Source organism: Lycorma delicatula, chromosome 1, assembly GCF_047948215.1.
Source record: "Lycorma delicatula isolate Av1 chromosome 1, ASM4794821v1, whole genome shotgun sequence".
Lineage (NCBI taxonomy): Eukaryota > Metazoa > Arthropoda > Insecta > Hemiptera > Fulgoridae > Lycorma > Lycorma delicatula.
In genome coordinates, this window is record NC_134455.1 from 92891153 (window position 1) to 92911808 (window position 20656).

The 20656-nt window shown below is 28.3% G+C and overlaps 1 protein-coding gene across 2 annotated transcripts; it reads left to right on the top strand.

The window, feature by feature from the left end:
- Positions 1 to 1596: 1596 nt before the first annotated feature.
- Positions 1597 to 19310, top strand: LOC142320197 (uncharacterized). 2 transcript variants are annotated; one of them, XM_075357890.1, is made up of 3 exons: positions 1597 to 1649; positions 9003 to 9075; positions 17354 to 19310. In XM_075357890.1, the coding sequence occupies exon 3, from the start codon at positions 17486 to 17488 to the stop codon at positions 18653 to 18655; it is 1170 nt and encodes a 389-aa protein (XP_075214005.1). In that variant the 5' UTR covers positions 1597 to 1649; positions 9003 to 9075; positions 17354 to 17485; the 3' UTR covers positions 18656 to 19310. The 2 variants fall into 2 exon arrangements, with proteins under 2 accessions (XP_075214005.1, XP_075214000.1); XM_075357885.1 differs by lacking the exon at positions 1597 to 1649 and adding an exon at positions 1759 to 1869.
- The last annotated feature ends 1346 nt before the right edge of the window (positions 19311 to 20656 follow it).

Sequence of the window (20656 nt, forward strand, 5' to 3'; positions counted from 1 at the left end):
CACAACAGTAAATTTTTCCATTTTTAAAAACACTGGTGACAGCATTGGTGGCCGGATTTGATACTAATGAACTACATGAATCAAAACTTGATGTGTTTTGCTAGGAAATGAGACCTCAACTGAATTTGTAAATTATTTCTATAAATTTTTATATGCTTTTAAAGTTGTGAAGTCCTTTTTGAATCACCTGGTATATAAGATGCCTTTTTCAGTAATAGTGTATTATGTAAATTGCATTCTTGTTACATACATTGTTTTTATTATTAGTATTAAAATTAATGTTATCATCTCTATTTCTTATAGTTAGTATTTCATATTTCTCATTAAAATATACGTATAAGTGCACGTCTGAGATTGTAAATAAGTAATAATTTACCAAGTAAAGCAAAACCCTGTTTTTAACTTGACTTTTTAGAATTTTGTTATTAATTATGTTTATTATACAATGATGATCAAGTATGTCTTCAAATTTTTTATGCACAAGGTTATTTTTTTTTAAATATATAGCTGAATTTTTTTAATATAGCTGAAATCAAACGTATAATGATTTTTCATATCTCTAGAATTACTCTGAACAGAGAAACACACAATGAAAGAAAAAACTTAGATTTCTATTACATTATAACTTACTTTGATTAATTTCTTATGACCAAACTTTAATGATTTTAATCTTTCTATTTTAGCAAATTTTTCCATTCTATTTTAAAAAAAATTATTTTGCATAAAAATGATATAAAATTTAAACAGTTAACACATTATGCAACTGGTGCATATTTCTCATCTAATGAAATAATAGAAAAATGCATATCCATTCTACTAAAAATAACTGGCCTCTGTAATTGTTTTAACTTAATTACAAGTTTAACCATAAAATAAAATGTAAGAAACAGAATATTATTAATGGTCATTATAAAAGCAATAGCAAAGGTGAAAAGTATTTTACATCACATAGGTTAATAATCATTATGCACAATAGATAACTGTTACGAATTCTTCCTGTTGAAACATGCGAAAGCAGGAATTTGCTGTCTGTATAGAGATAAGCTATTTAAAAAAGCTAAATAACTTCTAAACAATTCCTCATTGAGACTTACAAGTTTTACCATTGTGTTTACGATAAAATTCCGCATCAGATTGAACAAACAGCTAATTTTTCAAATGAATGGCGTTACGCAATTCAATTGAGACGATGCGAATCTAACTGTGCATTTTATATCAGGATGTAATTGTAATCTTACTTTCCGAGTCGATTACATAATTTTACTGTTATTAAGTTCTTTCTCTATTTTTCACTAGCTTTTTACACAAAAACTCATTTTTAACCTAAAAAAGAATGCGATAATTTCAAAATTACCGGTTCGATAGGTAAGTATAGCTAATGTACCTGGGATCACGTGACCGGCCGGCTAAATCTTCAATAAAATTAGATATTTTCATTTATAAAGTAATGTTTAGATATTAAAAAAATTGAAAATTGTATTTAAAAATATATATCAGGTTTTAATGGAATAGATTGTGGTTAATATAACTAAGAAATACATGCCCTTTTTTTAATATATTTTTTTTAATAATCCATGGAAGGTCAATGCCGACGCCATTTTGTTGTCTGTAGTGTAACTAACTGTCGATCAGTTAGCGAGGATTTTTTGGTAATTGTATTGAAACATTGTTTTATTTGTTTCCCTAGATATAAAATATTTTACATAAGATTTTGGAAAGTGTATTTTATATTTTTTCAGTTATGAACAAATCACAGCATGGTTATGTAGGGTTTGAGAAGCGGACCGTTGACATGATTACCGGTCGAAAGCAAAACATCGTAACCAAAACAAAAAGTGGCAAGCAAAACAATACTCGGCTGAAAGCGAGGTATGAATTAGGAAATGGTAAATTTTTAAGTTATTACTGGGATCTTCGTAGATTAAAGCGGTCTTCAAACGCATTGTTATTAGAATAATAGGATGCCGGAATCGTGTTTTAATGTTCAGTTTCAGAAAATCAGTTGTATTTACTTGGCATTCGTAGCGATTGTTGAATTTTATTTAGGGCATCATTTAATTCAGCATTAAGGTATTTTAAAATAGGAAAATGTTTCAGTTATTTATTATTCGATTTTGTATTTATGTTTGTTTTTTAATAATTAGATGTGTGTAATGAACCGTCTAAAAGAACTTTGTGTTGACTTCAGGCTATTCGTGTTGCAATTTGATGTTAATTGCCGCAGAACATTGCCGGATTTCAGTTCATTTGTTACGAAAGTGTCAGTTAACGTCGTTATTTTCAAAATTATTTAGAAAGCCAAAGTTGTTACTTATAATTTCTGTTCATATCAATTGTACTTCTGTAAGATACAGTATGGCTATTATACTTATGATAGCAAGGTGCAGTTGATCATCCTTTTATTATTAATGATCATTACTATTAATAATGTGAAAACTGTTTCTTGTTTCAAGATTTTAATATTATCTCAAAACTCTTAATCTTTGTTAAAGTTTAGTTTTTTAATTTTATGTTTTTTTTGTTGTTTGATATTTGTTATTTTATTTGCTTAATGGAAACATTAGCATTCTGTGATATACTTTTAAATCTGAATAAATTAAAAAAAAAGAAGCAATTACAGAAATTTAAACATTTTTTACAAGAGTAGTGGACTTAAAGTATGTGGAAATTAAATGAACTCATCCAAATTAGATTTTCACGTATGAAGTGCATAATCTTGAGTTAATTTAAGAATTAACGGCTAGATTGCTAATGCATTCTAATGTAAATCATAAGAACTAACGGTTTAATTAAAACATTGATTTAAACGATTGTGTGTGGCAGGCAGATAACCGATAAGTACCCTCAATATTGTAATTTATAAACATACAATCCATTTTTTCCTGTTCACTTTTGTATTTTTTTCGTCGTTATATAAGCAAATAATATATTTGCTTATATATTATTTGTGAGATAAGCCACAAATATTTGTCTGTAAATAATTTTTTTTTTTTTTTACTACCTTGTTTTTTATGTGCGCAGTAGATACAATTTTAAACCTTTTAAATTTGGACAGTTTATATGTATACATATTAATATGGGTATTATTATTATTATAACTATTATTTATATGGATTTGTGTTTATATTCTTTATGAAGAACACAGTCATCTTTCACAGCTGACTCCATAGAATCTGTTAGCATTTGAGCTGGCTTGAACTCATAAAACTGATAGCTAATTGACTAGAGTTCTGATAATGTGGTGCCAACTTTGATCAGAATTGAAGTTGATCAAGTAATTGCTCAGAATTACATAAGTAGCTTCCAAAAGTTCAAGAAAGTTATAATATTACTTATAAACAACATTATGTGGTGTGTTAGAATGAGGCTTTATCTTCCTCCCATATAATGTAAAAAATTTTCACATCTCAATTGTTGGATTTGCATATGGCTTGGCCAGGAAGGAACATATGGATAGTACTTGTAGCTCCAACTTGTTTTCTGGAAAATGAAGTGAAAAAAGAAATTGGCAGTTTAGTAATAGAAAACATTTTTTATTACAATATTTGTTCTTTTAATTCTACTTTTTTATTGTTTACTAGTATACAGTTGTTATAATTGTGTTCAAATTTGATAAATTATGGCCTCACCAAGATTGGATGTTGGTGTTGGTTGTAAAAAAAACTGGCAAAAATTACATTATTTGTATTTCTGTATTAGTGAAAAAATATAATTCAGTATTCTTTTCATTGGTACTGCATTTTTTCCTTGAATATATCAGGTTGATCTAGAATCATTAAATAAAACAAAAAAAAATAATTTAATGTTAATTTATTTTAATAATTAATGTGTACACTGTTAATAAGCATTTGAAGTTGATTGTAAAATTATTTGTTTACATAATATTACATTCATTAACAGATGTTTAGTCAGTTGTTAAAAATTAGTTATTTATTTTGTAAGGAAGCAATAAATTTATTTTTAATTGATTTAGCTAAATAAAGATTTATTAATGTGATGATTTAAAAGAAAATATTAAAAAAAGAGTGGGTTTGGTTTATTTCATTAAGAGTACCTTAAAATCAATTTTCTTATTTTAATTAGCTAATGCATAATACAATTCACAAACAACATTTGCTATTTGAAAATATTGCTAAATTCTCAATTAAAATTTCTTTGTGTAAAAAAAAATATACTTCCGCATCTACTGATCAAAAAAGTTGTATGGTAAATTTTGGGTATTGCCAATTAGGTTTTATCATTTCCGGGGTCCTCTATTATTGAACTTTTTAGAGGTTTTTTATTTCATGGAGATTAAGATCTATGTATCATTTTACTTAGTAGCTGTGGAGAGTTGTAATTTGAATTTGACCCCTAATAAACTTCATTGAAGATACCGACTCTAGAAGTAACAAAGATTATAAGGGGTCTTATAAAGAGTGTATAAGGCTTGGTATAAGAACTTGAATATTTTGGCTGGAATTTTTTGATTTAATATACTCCATGACAAAGGCATCTGATAACATTTTGTTTATTTGCTGTATTTCTAAACTTTATTTTTATTTCCAGTTAATTATTTATTATGCAATTTTTTTTGTCTGTACATATGTATGTATCTTGAATAATTAGCCATAGGATGTTGAAATTTTGGATTTAGGACTGTTTTAACATCTAGTTGTGCATCTCTTTTGATTACAATTGACTGGACTAAGTGTCCAAAAATCCAAAATTTTTGGACTTTTTCTTAACTGCAGTAATAAGCCCTCATGAGAGCTTTTCAACAATATATCATAAGTGGTACCTAATCAATATAATATTTAAATTTAAAATAAAAGTTAAAAAAAATATATGTATATGAAGTTGGATTATAACATTTGACACATTCTCACTTGCACCACATAACTTGAGTGATGTGAAACAAAATTAATATAAATAAACTAAAATAAAATACTGTTATGGACACCACAAAAAAAAGTGATTCAATGTGGTGCCCATCACAATGCAATTGTGTAACTGTCCACAATATTATGTAATTTAATCGGCGTACAAGGAATTCATGTAGTGTCCACATCTAGATTTTGTTACTAGATTGAGACGGTGTCCAGATTTTTTTTTAAAACCCAGCTTAGCTACTAATTTATTTATTAAATAGAATAAATTCCACCACTATAGAGTTTTTTTTAGATATTAAAATTGTTTACTTAGATATACTCACTCAAAAAGGGGACAAATTAATATCTATACTTTTGTTTCTTGCAACACAATTAAATTAAATTTATAATATATTGATTTTTAAACCACCAAAACTATTTAATGATAGTGGCACTTAGGTGACCTTAAAAGCTTATAAAAAATAAACTACCTAATGAAGGGCAGCAGACAGAGAGTTCAATTAAAATAAACTTACCTTATTATATTGTATTGAAATTTTTCTTTTAAATATCAGTTTTTTCATATGTGTATCAACCAGTATTGAAAATAATAGAAATAAACCAAAATATCAGAGAAATCAATTGTCTAAAGAAACTATTATATTCACAATATATATATATATATATATATATATATATATATAGAGAGAATCTTATGTGGGTCTGCATAGTTAGCCTGTTTTGATTGAGTTAGAAATCAACATATTGTAACTCCATCTAACTATGGAGACCCACGTGGAAATTTTGGATGTAAAAAAAATTGATTTAAAATTTATATTAATGTGTAAAGAGAAATTAATGTTAATGATTTCATGCAAATTACAGCAATTATTAATCACAAATTCAACTAAATAAAAAATTTATTTCAGAATTGGTTATGAAAGTATTTTATGTACAAATAAAAATATTTGTTGTAATTATTTTGGTAGAATGTGATATGTATCAATGATTATTATTGTAACATAAACCAAATACACACATCAAGTAAAAGTGATAGTACCACTTATTATAAGATTACTACGCTACAGCATGAAGAAATAGAATCGTGCCATTATATTTGACAAATGCTTAGCTTTGTTTTATTATGTACATTGTATTTATTTATAAATATAGCATAAGATGACTATCCTTTGTAAATGTTAGTCGGGGAATGATGACTTAGAGAAATAATTAATTATAAAATAAAACAATAATATAGAAATTTGAATGAATTTGATAAGGTGTATCTTAAAAATATTAATCTTTTACCTTTCTCACTGGTGATCGTGAAAGAAAAAGAAATATAACTGTTCCTGTATTTTGTAAGAATTTGATTATATTGAGAAAACTTGGAACATGCTATTCAAAATTAAATTTTCATAATCTTTGTAAGCTAACTAATCTAAGAGTACTGTTTACATATTTATAATTGGGTAGAAAATGTATGTTGAATTTAATATACTACATCACTTGTTTATGATGCTTTTTTTTTATAGGAAATGGACAGATTTCATTTTGTGATGCTATGAAGTATATCAAAATTTTTGGCTATAATTGATGAAAATAATTTTGAATGTCTTGATTTATCATTTGTTTAGTTGTTCTTTGATCCATCTACCTATTAGTGATAGGTTACATATGACTGAACTGTTGATTGTTGCTAGTATCTAGGTTTGTTTGTGTCTGTTGTATAATCTCTTAAAGTAAAATATTGAGTAGCTCTTTAAACATTATTATATTAATTTTCGTTAATGACCATTCTCATATCCTATAATTCATCTGTTTAAAGTCAATTGTTTATTAAAAAATAAAATATTAAATATAAATCAATTTTCTTAAATTAATTATTTATTTACTGTGTATCTGTAAGGAAAAATATAGATTAACTTTGCTATTTATAAAAACAAACATAAACAGGGTCTGGTTTAAAAGGGATTTAAATAGTGGTAATATAAATGTTTTAGAAATGTGTCTTAGAATAAATCTTGTACAAAACATTAATTACAGGTGGGCAGTAAGTTCCTTTATGTTAGTTATGAAATTATTAGGATAGGTGCCGGTTACCTTCTACGGCTTTAAAACATCTGTGTGGATTCCACCATGTTCAAAGCACAGCTGTATGCGCCTTCATGTTGCTGAGCTAACTCTTCTGACCCATGTACAGTCCAGCAGACATTTTAGAAAAAATTCCATTGAGGTGATTATGGACATTCAAAGCAAATTGTGCCGGAGCATGGTTTTGCTGAAATGTAATGATGTCAGTGATAACTTTTGCTGTAAATTCTGGAAACAATTATTCGTCTATCATTCTCAGATAACTATGTTTAATTAACTGAGCCATTGAAAAAATAAGGACCAAGGACATATTCAGCTGTCATCCCCAACCCAAATCATAACATTAGGTGCATGATGTGTGATTTTCTTAAAAAAGTGAGGATTGTCTTTCACCCAGAAAAACATCTCAGTGATGAGAGCTTTGATAAATTGCATACTCATCTGAAAATTTTTTTATTGTTTTGCTCTTGGAAAGGAGTTCAAGCAATAACTAACATGCATAAACATGTCAATTATGATCTGTGTCTGGACAAAAATATTTAACTTTCAAGTCCTTCAGCATATGCTCTCACATTGTCGATCTTGGAATTCCTAATTCTGCAGAACATTTGTGCATTGATTTCATCGGTGATTGTTGAATTGATGCCTCCGCAGCAGTACATGTCTCCCGGTCTTCCACTGTTTGGCGCATGAAAAATACTTCCTGTTGAAAAAGTTGCCTTCTTCCATGTCAGTGATATTTGCCATGATGATGGTAATTTCTCAAAATGCACAAAGAAGTCATAATGATGTCCAATGTGTGGACATTCATGGACCCACACACAAGCTACCAAAGGCACTTTGACAGTGAATGCTCTGTACCCACCATTTTTCCATACTCTACTATGATTAAGATCATTACATCATGAATGAACTCATTAGACAGTCCTCACTGTGGCTTATCCTCCCCATATTTTCCAGCAGCAGTGGTTGATTTCAGTGGTGAAAATTGGCAGCTGCAGAACCCTATTTAGTTTGATTTATTACAGTGTAAAGGGACTTCCTGCCCACTCTGTACGTGAAACTTGGGTTACCTTTCAATTGCTTTTAATTATTATAATAGTGTTTTTATAGTTAAAATTTCCTTAACCTTACTTTAACTATTTTATTATTTTGAACTAAAGTAAAGACATTCCTTGTAAAAGTTATTAAAGCTGTGTTAACAATAACTTAAAAATATTAAAAGCTTAACAGAGTTAGATATTACATGTTGCATCCTCATTAGAATTGATCCTGATAAGGATTGTATCCTCATGTAACATTTCCATATCCTTTACTTTAAACTTATTTTTCTAAACTTCCTTTAATTTTGGTCCTAATATAATTTTTTAATATGTAACCTCTGAAATCACAACTGGCTGTAATATTTGAATGTAAGGTAATTATGTTTGCATGCACCAATATTGAAGTGGTGTAATAATGAATAAATAATTTTACCAAAATGTTAACAAGCTATTTTAAATGATCATTGTTACCTAAATGTAACCTTTTTTTTTTTGTCAATTAGTAATGTTTTGCACATGAAATGGAGTGCCTTAAATGAAATTAGGGTTATTGTATTTTAATGCACTCAGCAGTTTATCTGAATAAGTAATTGTTTATCTGATAATTTTGTCCATGTCTCCTTTCATGTTAAAATATGTGTGAATACTTCAGATTCTGTTGATTTGAGGTGGTTATAAAATTAAAAAAGTGTTAGAATGTCTTAATTAGTTGCTGACATTATTGTATGCGTGCGCACATGCACACACATATATGAATATGTACACATACACACATATATGTGCATTTATATTTTATTATTTTTACTTTTTTTACCTACTTTGTGCTGTCTGCACTGTTCTCATTTTGTTGTGTACTCAGCTGTGCAGGTGTAATTTATGGTTATTGTTAACATGTGCTTATTATCTAATGTATGTAGATTTGTTATATTGTGTTGAATTCTGAATTATGCTATTTATTGTTTTTAAATACATTATAATAGTGATTTAATTAGACTCTGCTCTTTTTTTTTTACAGTAATAAACAAAACAATACTGGAAAGAAGAAAAGTCTTGTAAAATCACAAGCTTTAGAGTCCACTCCCAAAAAGGTAAAAAAATTAAAGGTATTTTTTCACTCTTTTTTTTTTTTTTTTTAATATATTAGGTTTGGAATGGATTGAAATATGTTGATAGATATTTTTTTTGTTTGGCAAGATTAGTGTTAATAATATATAAGTAAACCAGTACTATTCATAATTTTGGAGACACCTACAAATTGGGTGGTTTTAGAAGTTTGGGAAAAGTAAGAGGTAGGTAAAATGGGCATTTTTGTAAATATTTCCAAAATTCTTAAACTTTAGGAAAACTTGTTTTAAAGCTTCCAGTATTCTTTCAAATTTGATCTTTATTTTACCTTAAATTTATGTTTATTTAATTTTTGCATTTTGTGATCCTACAAGAAAGAATGTTTTTATTTGTGCGATTAATTTTGTAAGTAGCGATCAAGAAAAAACACTTGAAAACAAAGTTTTAAATAAACATTCTTCTTACAATTTGCGGTCCCATTTTTTATATTTTTAAAAATTTACTAACTTATAGACAGAATGTGCAAGAAAATAATAATTAAACAAAATACACTTTTAGGAATAATTATGGAGTTTAGAAAAAAATTATTATAACTACATTTAAGACTTGTTATATTTAGGTAATTATATCACCACTGAAAATATGCAATCACAAATTAGATTATGACATATTAATGACTTGTAAGGCAGAAATTTCATATTTTTGGGGAAAATAGATGCTTTTTTCAAGTATTGATCAATATATCATTCTGGATTTTAATCTTAATACTTGTGATAAATATCACATGAATTTTCTGTCATGATGATCTAAGTATGAGTTTTGATTGATGGCTATGTTTGTTGCTATTTTTAGCAGTATGCATTTTATTTTAAGCTTTCATCATAGAGATTAATCAGAATTACTTAATAATCAGCCCCATTATGTAGCAGCCCCTAATTTATCTATAATTTTTTTTAGTTCTGATATTTTGTTAGTTTCTTCTAATTAGGTATTTATTAAAATGAATCCTGTTTATTAAAAAAAAAGTTGTAACTGTATCATTTACTAATTGTAGTATGATTTGAGTATAATTTTGAGTACTTATTTTCTGTTAAAAATTTTTTAGTGATTTTGATTCCATTATGTCAATAGGTATTTAATTGGGTTTACTAAATCTTTAAAAAGCGTTGTTTAGTTTTATTCACTGTATATAGATAAGTGGATATACATTGTAAATATTTCACATTTTGTATGATATAAAATATGTTTAAGCGTTTATATTGTAAATTATTTTAAACATAAAGAAATTTGCAAAATGTGAATGTTTTCTTTTCACTGCTTGATTAAAAAAAATATTTTTATGCCACTTGAAAGTTTGATAAAACATTTTCGTGAATATTTTATAATATCAACCAAAATAATACTTGAGTTAAATGACAATGTTTTTTTATAGTAGACTAAACATGTATTTAGGTGAGTGATTTTGTTCAGGTCACTGACTTCATAACACATCATGTTACAGAATCATAAGAGTTATTGTTAAAGATTAAATAATGGTTTCTTTTTAGCCTTTGGTTTAAAATAATTTATTTAAAAGTAAACGTAAATAGCTTCTTTTTAGTAATATCACTAGAACTATGCGATTAATTTAACATTAATTCACTTAAGTGCCGTATTATTTTACAAGGTTGATTATACAATTTCATTCATCCCTTGAATTAATTAAGAACAAAAAAGCACTTTCTATTCTCAATACAAAAAAAAAAACTGAAATGTTAATAAAAAGGCTATTACTTATTAAATTACTTAAATGTCAATAAGAATGAAACTATTAAAAATTACATATGGTGTAAGTCAAAATATAAATAGGATTAGATTAAGAGAAAATTGACACAAACTGTTAATTTATGTGTTGCACAGAGATTCAGCCTTTATTTACCACCAATTGGATGAAATTAATGACCTGGCTGTTGTAAATTAGGCCATTTCAGATAAGAAATAAGTATTGGTTTCATGCAGCTTACAATTCTGCTGAGTGCAGCAGTGTTGATTCATGTTTTTGGTAGTTATACCAAAATAAATTTATTAAGATTAAATATAAATAAACTTGTATAAATTTAATTTATTAATTTTACTGAAATTAATCTTTTTAAGATTCATATCGTCTGTACTGACAAATTATATTTTAAATTCTATTAATATGAACGACCTAGTAAAGTGTATTTAGATAATAAGACACATCTTACCTTAATTTTACCATGAAAGTACTTTCACGGGATAACGCTTAAAAATTGTAATTTTCATTAATTTAGTATTTTTAACTTTTAATATGCAATTTAATTAAATATTTCAATCATAACTGAGGATGAAAGATCCTGTGAAAGTATTTTCATGGTAAAATTAAGGTAAAATAGATATATCTTCTTATCTCGCTATTCTGTACTAGATGAATTATATTAACATTTAAAATATAAAAGTTAATTCTTTGAAAATTCTAATAAACCATTAATAATATATTGATCACTGATTTTGAAGTTATTGTGGATGAATATGCAAATTTTGCTGTACTTGATTTATTCCGATGTAATTTTTCTACTCTATGTTCGCCTCATTTATAACATCAATTGTGACAATTTTATAAATTTTTTAAATTGTCATATTTTCAACAAATTCAAAATACAGAAATTACACTAGTCAGTAAAATGTAATTTTTTGTTTGTTAAATGAGTGTGAATGGCTGATTCTTATGCTGATTAGTATTTTTATGCTGATTTCATACAGTTAATAGATTTTTTCTATAGACCTTCTGTTTTTTTTTGTAATTGAAATTTGAAATAAAAAAATGTATGGTGGTGGATGTAATATGACAATTCATTACATGCATTTTATACTTATCTAAAATTTATTATTATTTTTTTAAAAAATAACAGTCGGTGGTGTGATCCTTCAGTTCTCTTCAAACCATTAGAATTACAAATGGCATGTGACAAGATCCATTTAGTCAACCGGTCAACAATGTTACACAAGAAGCACAGCAAATATGAGAAGCCTAAGATTTGTCCTGATCACCTAATTTACATCCAAAATGTAGTTCGTGACCTTTTTTTCAGTGGAGTAATATTTATTTTCTGAAACTTCAACGTTACCTTACCACAGATATGCAGCAAAACACTTTTTGTAGCAAGAAACACTTTGTAAACACACTAATTTAACAAACATACACTCACTTTAGTGAACAACATATATCCACAAATACAAAAGCCAGCTACAAAACTGAATGTTACACAGACGAGAACTCGTACTTGAATGTGAATTAAAAATTTCTCTAGTCCGCATTACAGTTTATAAGTAAATAATGACAGAAATAATTAATGAGTGGATGATATGGTCATAGTAAGATGAAAATAGGAAGAATGAGTCACATTCTTGTCATTTTAATTAGTTTGTAAATAATAAAAATGATGACTAATATCTAACAAATCAATGTGACAACAATTAAGGGACTCTTTCTTTCTTTTTCTGTTTAGCCTCTGGAATCACTGTAAGGTATTACTTCAGAGGATGATATGTATGAATGTAAATGAAGTGTAGTCTGTCACAGTCTCAGGTTGAACGTTCCTGAGATGTGTGGTTAATTGAAATCCAACCACCAAAGAACACCATTATCCATGATCTAGTATTCAAATCTGTATAAAAGTAACAACCTTTACTAGGATTTGAACCTTAGAACTCTCAACTTCGAAATCAGCTGATTTGCGATGACGAGAACAATTAAGGAACTGTAATAAATAAAAACGAACTATTTAGTTGATAGATAATATAATAAAATATGTTCACAAAATACTATGATTATGGAATTCATGCATGATACTACCTGAAAATAAGAATGGTAGTTCCAAAAAAAAACTAAACTTTGTAGAAGAATTCTGTTTTCTTATTTGAAATTTTAGCATGAAAAACACTATAAGAATCAGGTATTCACTCTCACTTAACAAAATCGTTGTTGATCAGTGTTATAAAAACAATTTATTTTAATGTAATTATAAAATTAATTATCAACTGAATATGTGAGATCCCATGAAAATTCATTCTTGGAATTAATATGGTAACTTAAACTAAGCAATCTATTTACTGTGTTTCAGTGGTTTAAATTTCATTAGCTATTTCACTAGCTGACCTGGCAGTGCTTCACCATTGCTAGATTTGAGTATCTATGTGTATATTAAATGAACACAAATGAAAGTTTCATAAAATATTAATAAACTGAACATTACAGAACTTCACAAATTTAAGCCTTTCCCTTTCTCCCTATTTTCATTTTTTCATTTTTTGCAAAAATATTTCTTTTCATGTAATTAATATAATATTCTGTATATGAGCCAAATTGGACCATAAATGCAATTTTTCCAAACATGTCAACCCCAGCGCCATCTAGTGGATCCATTTTTTGCAGAGGTATTTCTTTCCATGTAACACATATTCTGAATATGAGCCAAATTGGACCATAAATACAATTTTTCAAAATATTTCAACCCCAGTGCCATCTAGCGGGTCCATTTTTTGCAGAGGTATTTCTTTCCATGTAACACATATTCTGAATATGAGCCTAATCAGTCCATAAATATAATTTTTCTAAATATCTAAACGCCAGTTCACCTAGCGGCTCCATTTTCCACAAAAATATTTTTTTTCTGGTTACTAATATATATTCTGTATATGAGCCAAATTGAACCATTAATAACATTTTTCGAAATATCTCGACCCCAGCGCCACCTAGTGAGTCCAAACTAATTCAGAAACCTTCACGGGCGTGCGCACAATTCAGCAAAGTTTCTTCATAAACAGATGAATGGTACAGGAATGTGCATATGGGACAAACAAACAAACCATTCATTTATATATATAATAAAAATATAATTAATTATAATCTTATAGATTAATAATTAATTATGATCTTTAATTATTAATGATTAGTTATGATCTTATAGATCATTTCATATAACCGATCTACTCAGTCTGCATCATTAAAATAATTCTATTATACTAGTAATTTTTTCTTTATTTTATAACCTTTAACATAATTTAATGAGGTTAGTTTTTGTGGTGTTGTTCAATTTTATTATTTTTTTTACTTTGCTTCTGAAGGTTTTTAATTGAATTTATCTTGGAGAAGTTGCTTGACCACTGGAACATTTGAATTTTTTCATTTTGCAGGATAATCTTTGAATACTATCTTCTATTGGAAATAATTTTTCAACTTGTGTGACAACCTTTGCTCTCTAGAATCTTGCTATATTCATTTACCAATTGATTTTTTGATGTACCAACTGCTGACACTAATGAACTGGGGTCTGTAGTTGTAAAATAACCACAAAATTTTTTTTGAGTATCTTTTTTCATGTTGTTAAAGAACCTTTTTTACCATCTGTGAGGATCTTGCCAAGCAGTTGTCACAATTACATCTGTCCATTGGTTCCCGAGTTAAATCCTGTAGCAGATAGTGAAGGATTAATTTTACTTATCACTAATCGTTGATCTTGTCATATTTTTTCTATGGTCATATTTGTTGAAGTGAAAAGAAGAAACATGTTCTCTTTAATAGAATCGGTACCATGCTCATATATTTTATTGCATCACACTAGTGTGTCCAAAACATAAACACTTTCAAAATATTTTCTGGGGTACAACTATTATTTTATATGCGGTTTACAAAGTATGAAATATGAGAAAGTGTATTTTTTTAACAACATTGAGTACATTTTTCAAAATCTATGTGTACCTTTAAATGTGCACAGATTGTTATATAAATAAATGATGTAGCCTCATATTATTAGAAAACATTGAGAAAGGGTGGTCAACTAGTACAGCTGCAATGTGGGAAGAAGAAAATCTCTTGTTCAGATTAATTTGAATGCTGTTTGAAGAATTGCAAACCAGCATTCAGATACAGCATAAAAAAAAATGATGTTGTTTTTTTTCATCTTTTTTGACTGCATAGAATCACTTTAGTCAGTCCATTATCCAAGTCTCTTTGAAAGGACTGTTCGGGCCTTGCGATTATCCCAGTACTTGTTAATATGTTCCAATCTCTGTGGCCTTTCTGGTATTGAAAATGTTCTTGTTGTGTGTTTCTTTCTTGTGAGTATGAAGTGAGTGTTTTTGTCCTTAATTTTTTTCATTTAATTTTATCTTTGTAGTGTCTTCTGGTGTAAGGCCAGTTTCCTTCAGATCCTCTTATTTCTCTGATCCATCTGCATTTTGTCTTGGTGTTTTCAAGTTGAGATTGTACTGTACCAGCTGTTTCAGATGTCTTGAATCTTGCATACTCATGATGTGTTTAAAGAATCCTATTCTCCTTGCATGCATGGTTTTAGTGATGGGTTCTACCTCTGTACATGACTGTTGGGCACGATCTACCTCTGCCCATCTTTCTGGTACTTATTGTTGATGCAGATTCTTCCAATTCTTTCGATTTTCTGGAGTCTGTCGGTCTTTGTTTGTTCAGGTAGAAGAATGCTTTTGCTGTATATGTGGCTTCTGATTTTATAACTGTTGTAGTGTCTTATCTTTGCGTTTATGGATAGATATTTTTACTGTCGGTGTACCAGGTTAATTTTTGAGCTTTAGTTGATTCGTTTTTATTTGGATTGAGGTTCTTTCATTTAGGTTATTTGTTTTTATTTCTTCAAGGTATTTAAATTGGGTTTCTATTTTGGCTTTATTGCTGTTTATATTTACTTCTTTTAATTGTATTTGGTTTTTGGGGCATAGTTTCTGTCTTTTCAAATAATATTCTGAGACTAATTTTATTTGCAATGTTTATCTCCAATATCTGTGTTTTAGCTTCATCGATGTTGTTGGCTAGCAGTGCCAAGTCATTGGCAAAACCAGGGCAGTTATTTTGATTTTTTGGTTTATTTTTATTTTTGGAAAGCATTTTTTGAACCATTGTTCAAATTCATTCTTTGTACGTATGATGCAATCATATGCTTTCTTGAAGTCTACAAATGTTATCACCATGTTTGTGCTTCTTTTTCTGTTGTAATCTATTATTAGCTTGAGACTCATGAGCTGGTCTGGACACCTTCTCCAGGGTCTGAAATTTCCCTGATATTCTTCTAGTTCTTTCTCGGATTGTAAACCAACCCTGTTGAGGATGATTCTTGGACGAATTTTATATGTTGTGTTTAAGAGAGAGATTCTGTAGTTAGGATCTGTTTTGTCCACTTTTTTGGGTAGTGGATGGATGAGGGCTGTCATCCAATGTTGTGGTAGTTTTTCTTTGATCCAGATGTTGACAAGCTGCTGATAAGAGTGATTTTTGATGATCTTTCTGCACATTCCCAGATCTGTACAAAGGTCTGATCTCCCACTTTGTAATTTTTGATGTCATCCTATACTTAATAAAACTTCTTTTATTGTGGAAGGATTGATGTTTTCTGGTGGTGTTCTTATTGGAGTGACCTCCTTAGAAATTACTCGTCACTAAATCTCGGTCAAGTTCACTAATGGCCAAAATCGGAAATGGGAGGAGGGGGCGTTTTTGAAAAAACAAAATATCACTATAACTTACTCATTAATTAAAATATTGAATTTGTTTGAAGTTCCTACTATTGTTTTGATAAGGGCCTAAATGTTAGTAAATTTTTTTGATCTCGTCCATTGGCCCAGGGAGCGAAAATGGGGTTTTGTAGACAAAAAAAAATTGTACCTCTTAATTTTTAACAGTATCGAATCTGTTTAAAGTGGTTGTTAGTCCTCTAAACATTACCTAAAATCTTTGTCTGAAACAATTTTTGATATGACCAACCCTTATGACAGGGGATGATCAAAATATTGCTGGAATTGCAAGAAGATGGGGTTTGTATGCTAAACATGTGAAACTTTTTTCTCATGCGACCATTGTAGTATTGAGTAAATTTGAAGATTTTCTTAACTTTAAGGTGGAATCTTTTTTATTCCCTACTTAGCACTGGTGAAATCTACCTCTGCCTTCCAGCGTGCCGAAAGGAATTTTTTTTAGACTAATTTGGTTTTTAAGTAAACACAAAGATGTGTTATTTAATAAACAAGTTATTGCTACCTAATTACAAGTTAACACACAGGGTAAAGAAGGTATACTAAAATGAAAGCTATTCCAATGTACCAGTTTTTACTTAAGATATACTAAATAGCATTATTTTATTATGAAAGAAAAAAAAAGAAAAATTATTATTCTTATCCCTTGACAATTCAGTTTGTTTTTATTGAAATTTCTGGTAGCATTTCTAATAACAGTAACATTATCTTAGCTTCTATTAAGATTCTTCTTTTTTGTTACAGAAAGTTGGTGAAAGTAATTTAAAGAAATTGGGTGGTTCCAAGAAATCTCAAGAAACAGAAGTTGAGAAACAAAGAATTAATTTGTGTGAAACTGTGTTTTTGGAACGAGGTGATTCAAAAGAATTTACTGAAATGGCTTGCCAGGTTGAAGTTACTAATGGTATTGAACTGAATGATAAGGAGTCTGCTGGTGACAGTGAAAGTGATATAGAAATTATGACATTAAAGCACTCATTAAAAGAAAAATTGAATAATGAAACTCTAAATGTCAATGTTAATGGTGGTGTTGAAGGAGCTAGTAGCAGTAGTGGTTCTATTAATAATGGAACACTTGAAAATGGACATACAGATGACAAACCAAGCACAGATTCAGAACATGAAGTTGATAGTGATTCAAGGAGGCAGACCCCAAAAAAATCTGTGAAGGGAAAGCAAGTTAAAGGTAAAAAAGAGAAAAAAGTTACTCCGGGTAAAACTAAAAGACAAACTCCTGTGAAGAAACTTGAGACATTAGTTGAAGAAGAAACAACAAGGTCTGAACAGTCAGAGCAGTTTTGGAACAGTAGCGAGTTACCAAGTAAAGATATCGAAGATGATAATAGTACAATAGATGTTGTTGGTGATAATGATGAGTCAGGTGTTCTTGGTGAAAATGAATATTTAATTGAAGATGAAGATGAAGATGACAAGGCAGAACCTCCGACTGAGAAACATGAAGAAGATAATGTAACCAGTAAAATGTTTTCTAGATTGCGTAACAGCATGAGATTCAGTATTAGTCCGAGGAAACAAGAAGCGACTAGTAGTAGCGGTAGTGTCAGTTCATCTGTTATGATAAAGGAACCAAACTTGTATTCATTTCATGGTATTACAGGACGTAGAGCACTTCACCAGACTAATTTATTATTTAGTCTGAGGGAAGCTGAACCTGCTGCAGCCCATAATCTAAAGCGAAAAGCACAGTCAGAGAGCCCTGATGTACCTCAGAGGAAGCACTTCATTACTACTCTTTCAGAACGCAGCCCAGGTTGGAAGTTTTTTTCTTCACCGTTCAATCATTTTTGGTCTTTAAAAAAGGCATCGGTGGATTCAACAGTATCTAGTTCTACTCCTGTCAGGAAACTCCATGAAGATATAGAAGATTCTATGTCTGTAAATGTTGACGAGTCCATGGACTTTTCTTTACAAGAAGAAGAGTTTGACCTCGATAAAATTAAGGAGAGAAGTGAAATTAAAGAAGAAAAGTTAATGACCAAGGAGAATAAGATGACACAATCAGGCTGGAGATGCAGTATTATGTAATGTATTTAAAATTAATTTTTTTGTTGTCTATTTTGTATCCCAGAAAAATCTGCCCTTTAGAATTCCTGTATTACCTTTTTTTCTTTTTTATGTATTGCTCAAGTAATAATATTTAAGTTGAATATTATAAAGAACAGCTTTATATATATTTTTTTTTTTCTTTAAATTATGCCTCCTGAATTACCAGTTTTTCCGTAAGTTAAAGTATTATTTTGTTTCTGTTATTTGTCTGTCAAAATCTCAAATTCCATTAACTATTAAAAAATACTGAAATTGACTTGTTATTGGACAAATAAGTATTTTTTAAAAATCTCTAAAATAGTGCCAAAGTCTTTTACTGGTTGGAATTGTGTTTCATTTTTTGTTTTAATTTGTTTGATCATTTTATGACAAAATTTGTTGTATGTTTAGTGCTTCTTTGGTTCTTTAGGTTTGTGCACATTTATATAGTTATTATTACAGAAAGATTATTTTTTTTTTAGATGGATATATATGTTTAGTTATGCTGTAATGTTGACCAAAAAAAAAAAAAAATAAAAAAAAAATAATTTTTCTCATTGTTATTAACTGTTTATGTAATAAGTGATTTACAAAGAAGTTGACCCTTTAAAAAATATTTCAATTCTTATCCATATCAGAGTTTTTAAAACTTTTTTTTTGCCACATTGTATTATTGAATAATACATGATATGTTTTTGTAAAGCAATTAGGCCTATTGATTATTTTAAAATGTAGAACAATTATAGTTGTGATTTTTCAGAAAAGTAGCTGTTCAAAATTATTTTGTATTTCAATATAAAGTAATGTTAAAAATTATGGTGTTTTTTTCTCAATTTTTATGAAAACTATTTCAAGAAGTTTTTTTTAGCAAAAACATTTATTTTTACGTAGTACTTTCTTTTTAATATATTCTTTGATAAAATGATATTTGTTTTCATCAATGACAGATGTCTAATTTTTGTTTATTTTATAAATCTACTAGTTTTTTTTTTTTTTTACTTAGTTTAAGGTTAATAGTAGTACTTAGTTTTTACAATTTTGTATAGATAATGATAATTTTAAGTGACAAAAAATACTGTACAAGTTTTTTTTTTTATGGAAATATGAATTTTGAAAATATTGTAGTGATAAGCATGTTATATGGTGCTTTTCTTTTTTAAACTGATTTAAAAACCACAAAAAAAGGAATTATTTTTAATGCTTTATTTTTTTATAATCTTTTGATGTTGCCAAATTAAAAACTGAAAAAAATTTACTAGACTTTAATTTGGTGTCAGCTTCAGTTAAAATTTAAAGAATTGAAAAAGTATATACATATAATCAACTTTTTAAGATATTTTTTCAAGTCTGAAACACATCAGTCTATATTCAGTTTGTTGTATCGTCTTTTTTATTTTTAATATTATAATTGTTACATGTTTGGTATGCTCTCTTGTCTGTTTTATATGGCGTAAAGTTAAGGTATACCTTTCAATTGATTTTTATCTTCTTTTTTTTTTTTACATAACATTTAGATTGAAAAGTTGCTTTTCAAACATTAATATTATGTGTTATATACATACCTCATAAGTTTATTTTATTTGATTGGAGCTTAACCCTTTCTAAGTGGAACCTGTTGTTTGTGGGCACAACATAACTTATTTTTTAAAAAAATTGAAATTCTTACTAAGGAAATTTATATGTTCTATAATTAACGTAATCATCAGCTACTCTTGAGTGTAATTTTTGTTTTCAATTGAGTCTTTTTGGAAAAGAAAATTAACTGTTTTAAGCTGAAATATGGTATATGCAGGTTGAAACAGAGGTACTTGGGAAGGGTTAAATCATATTTTAATATTAATATCTTGATTTTTATTCTGCCTAAACTATTTAAATTAGTAATATAATGGGTGGTTTTGGCCAGTCACCATTGGTTTTAATGGGCCAGGCTATTAACATTTATTTGGGAGGTAATATTCTAATTCCATCTCATAGCCATCCTATTAGCATATACATATATAT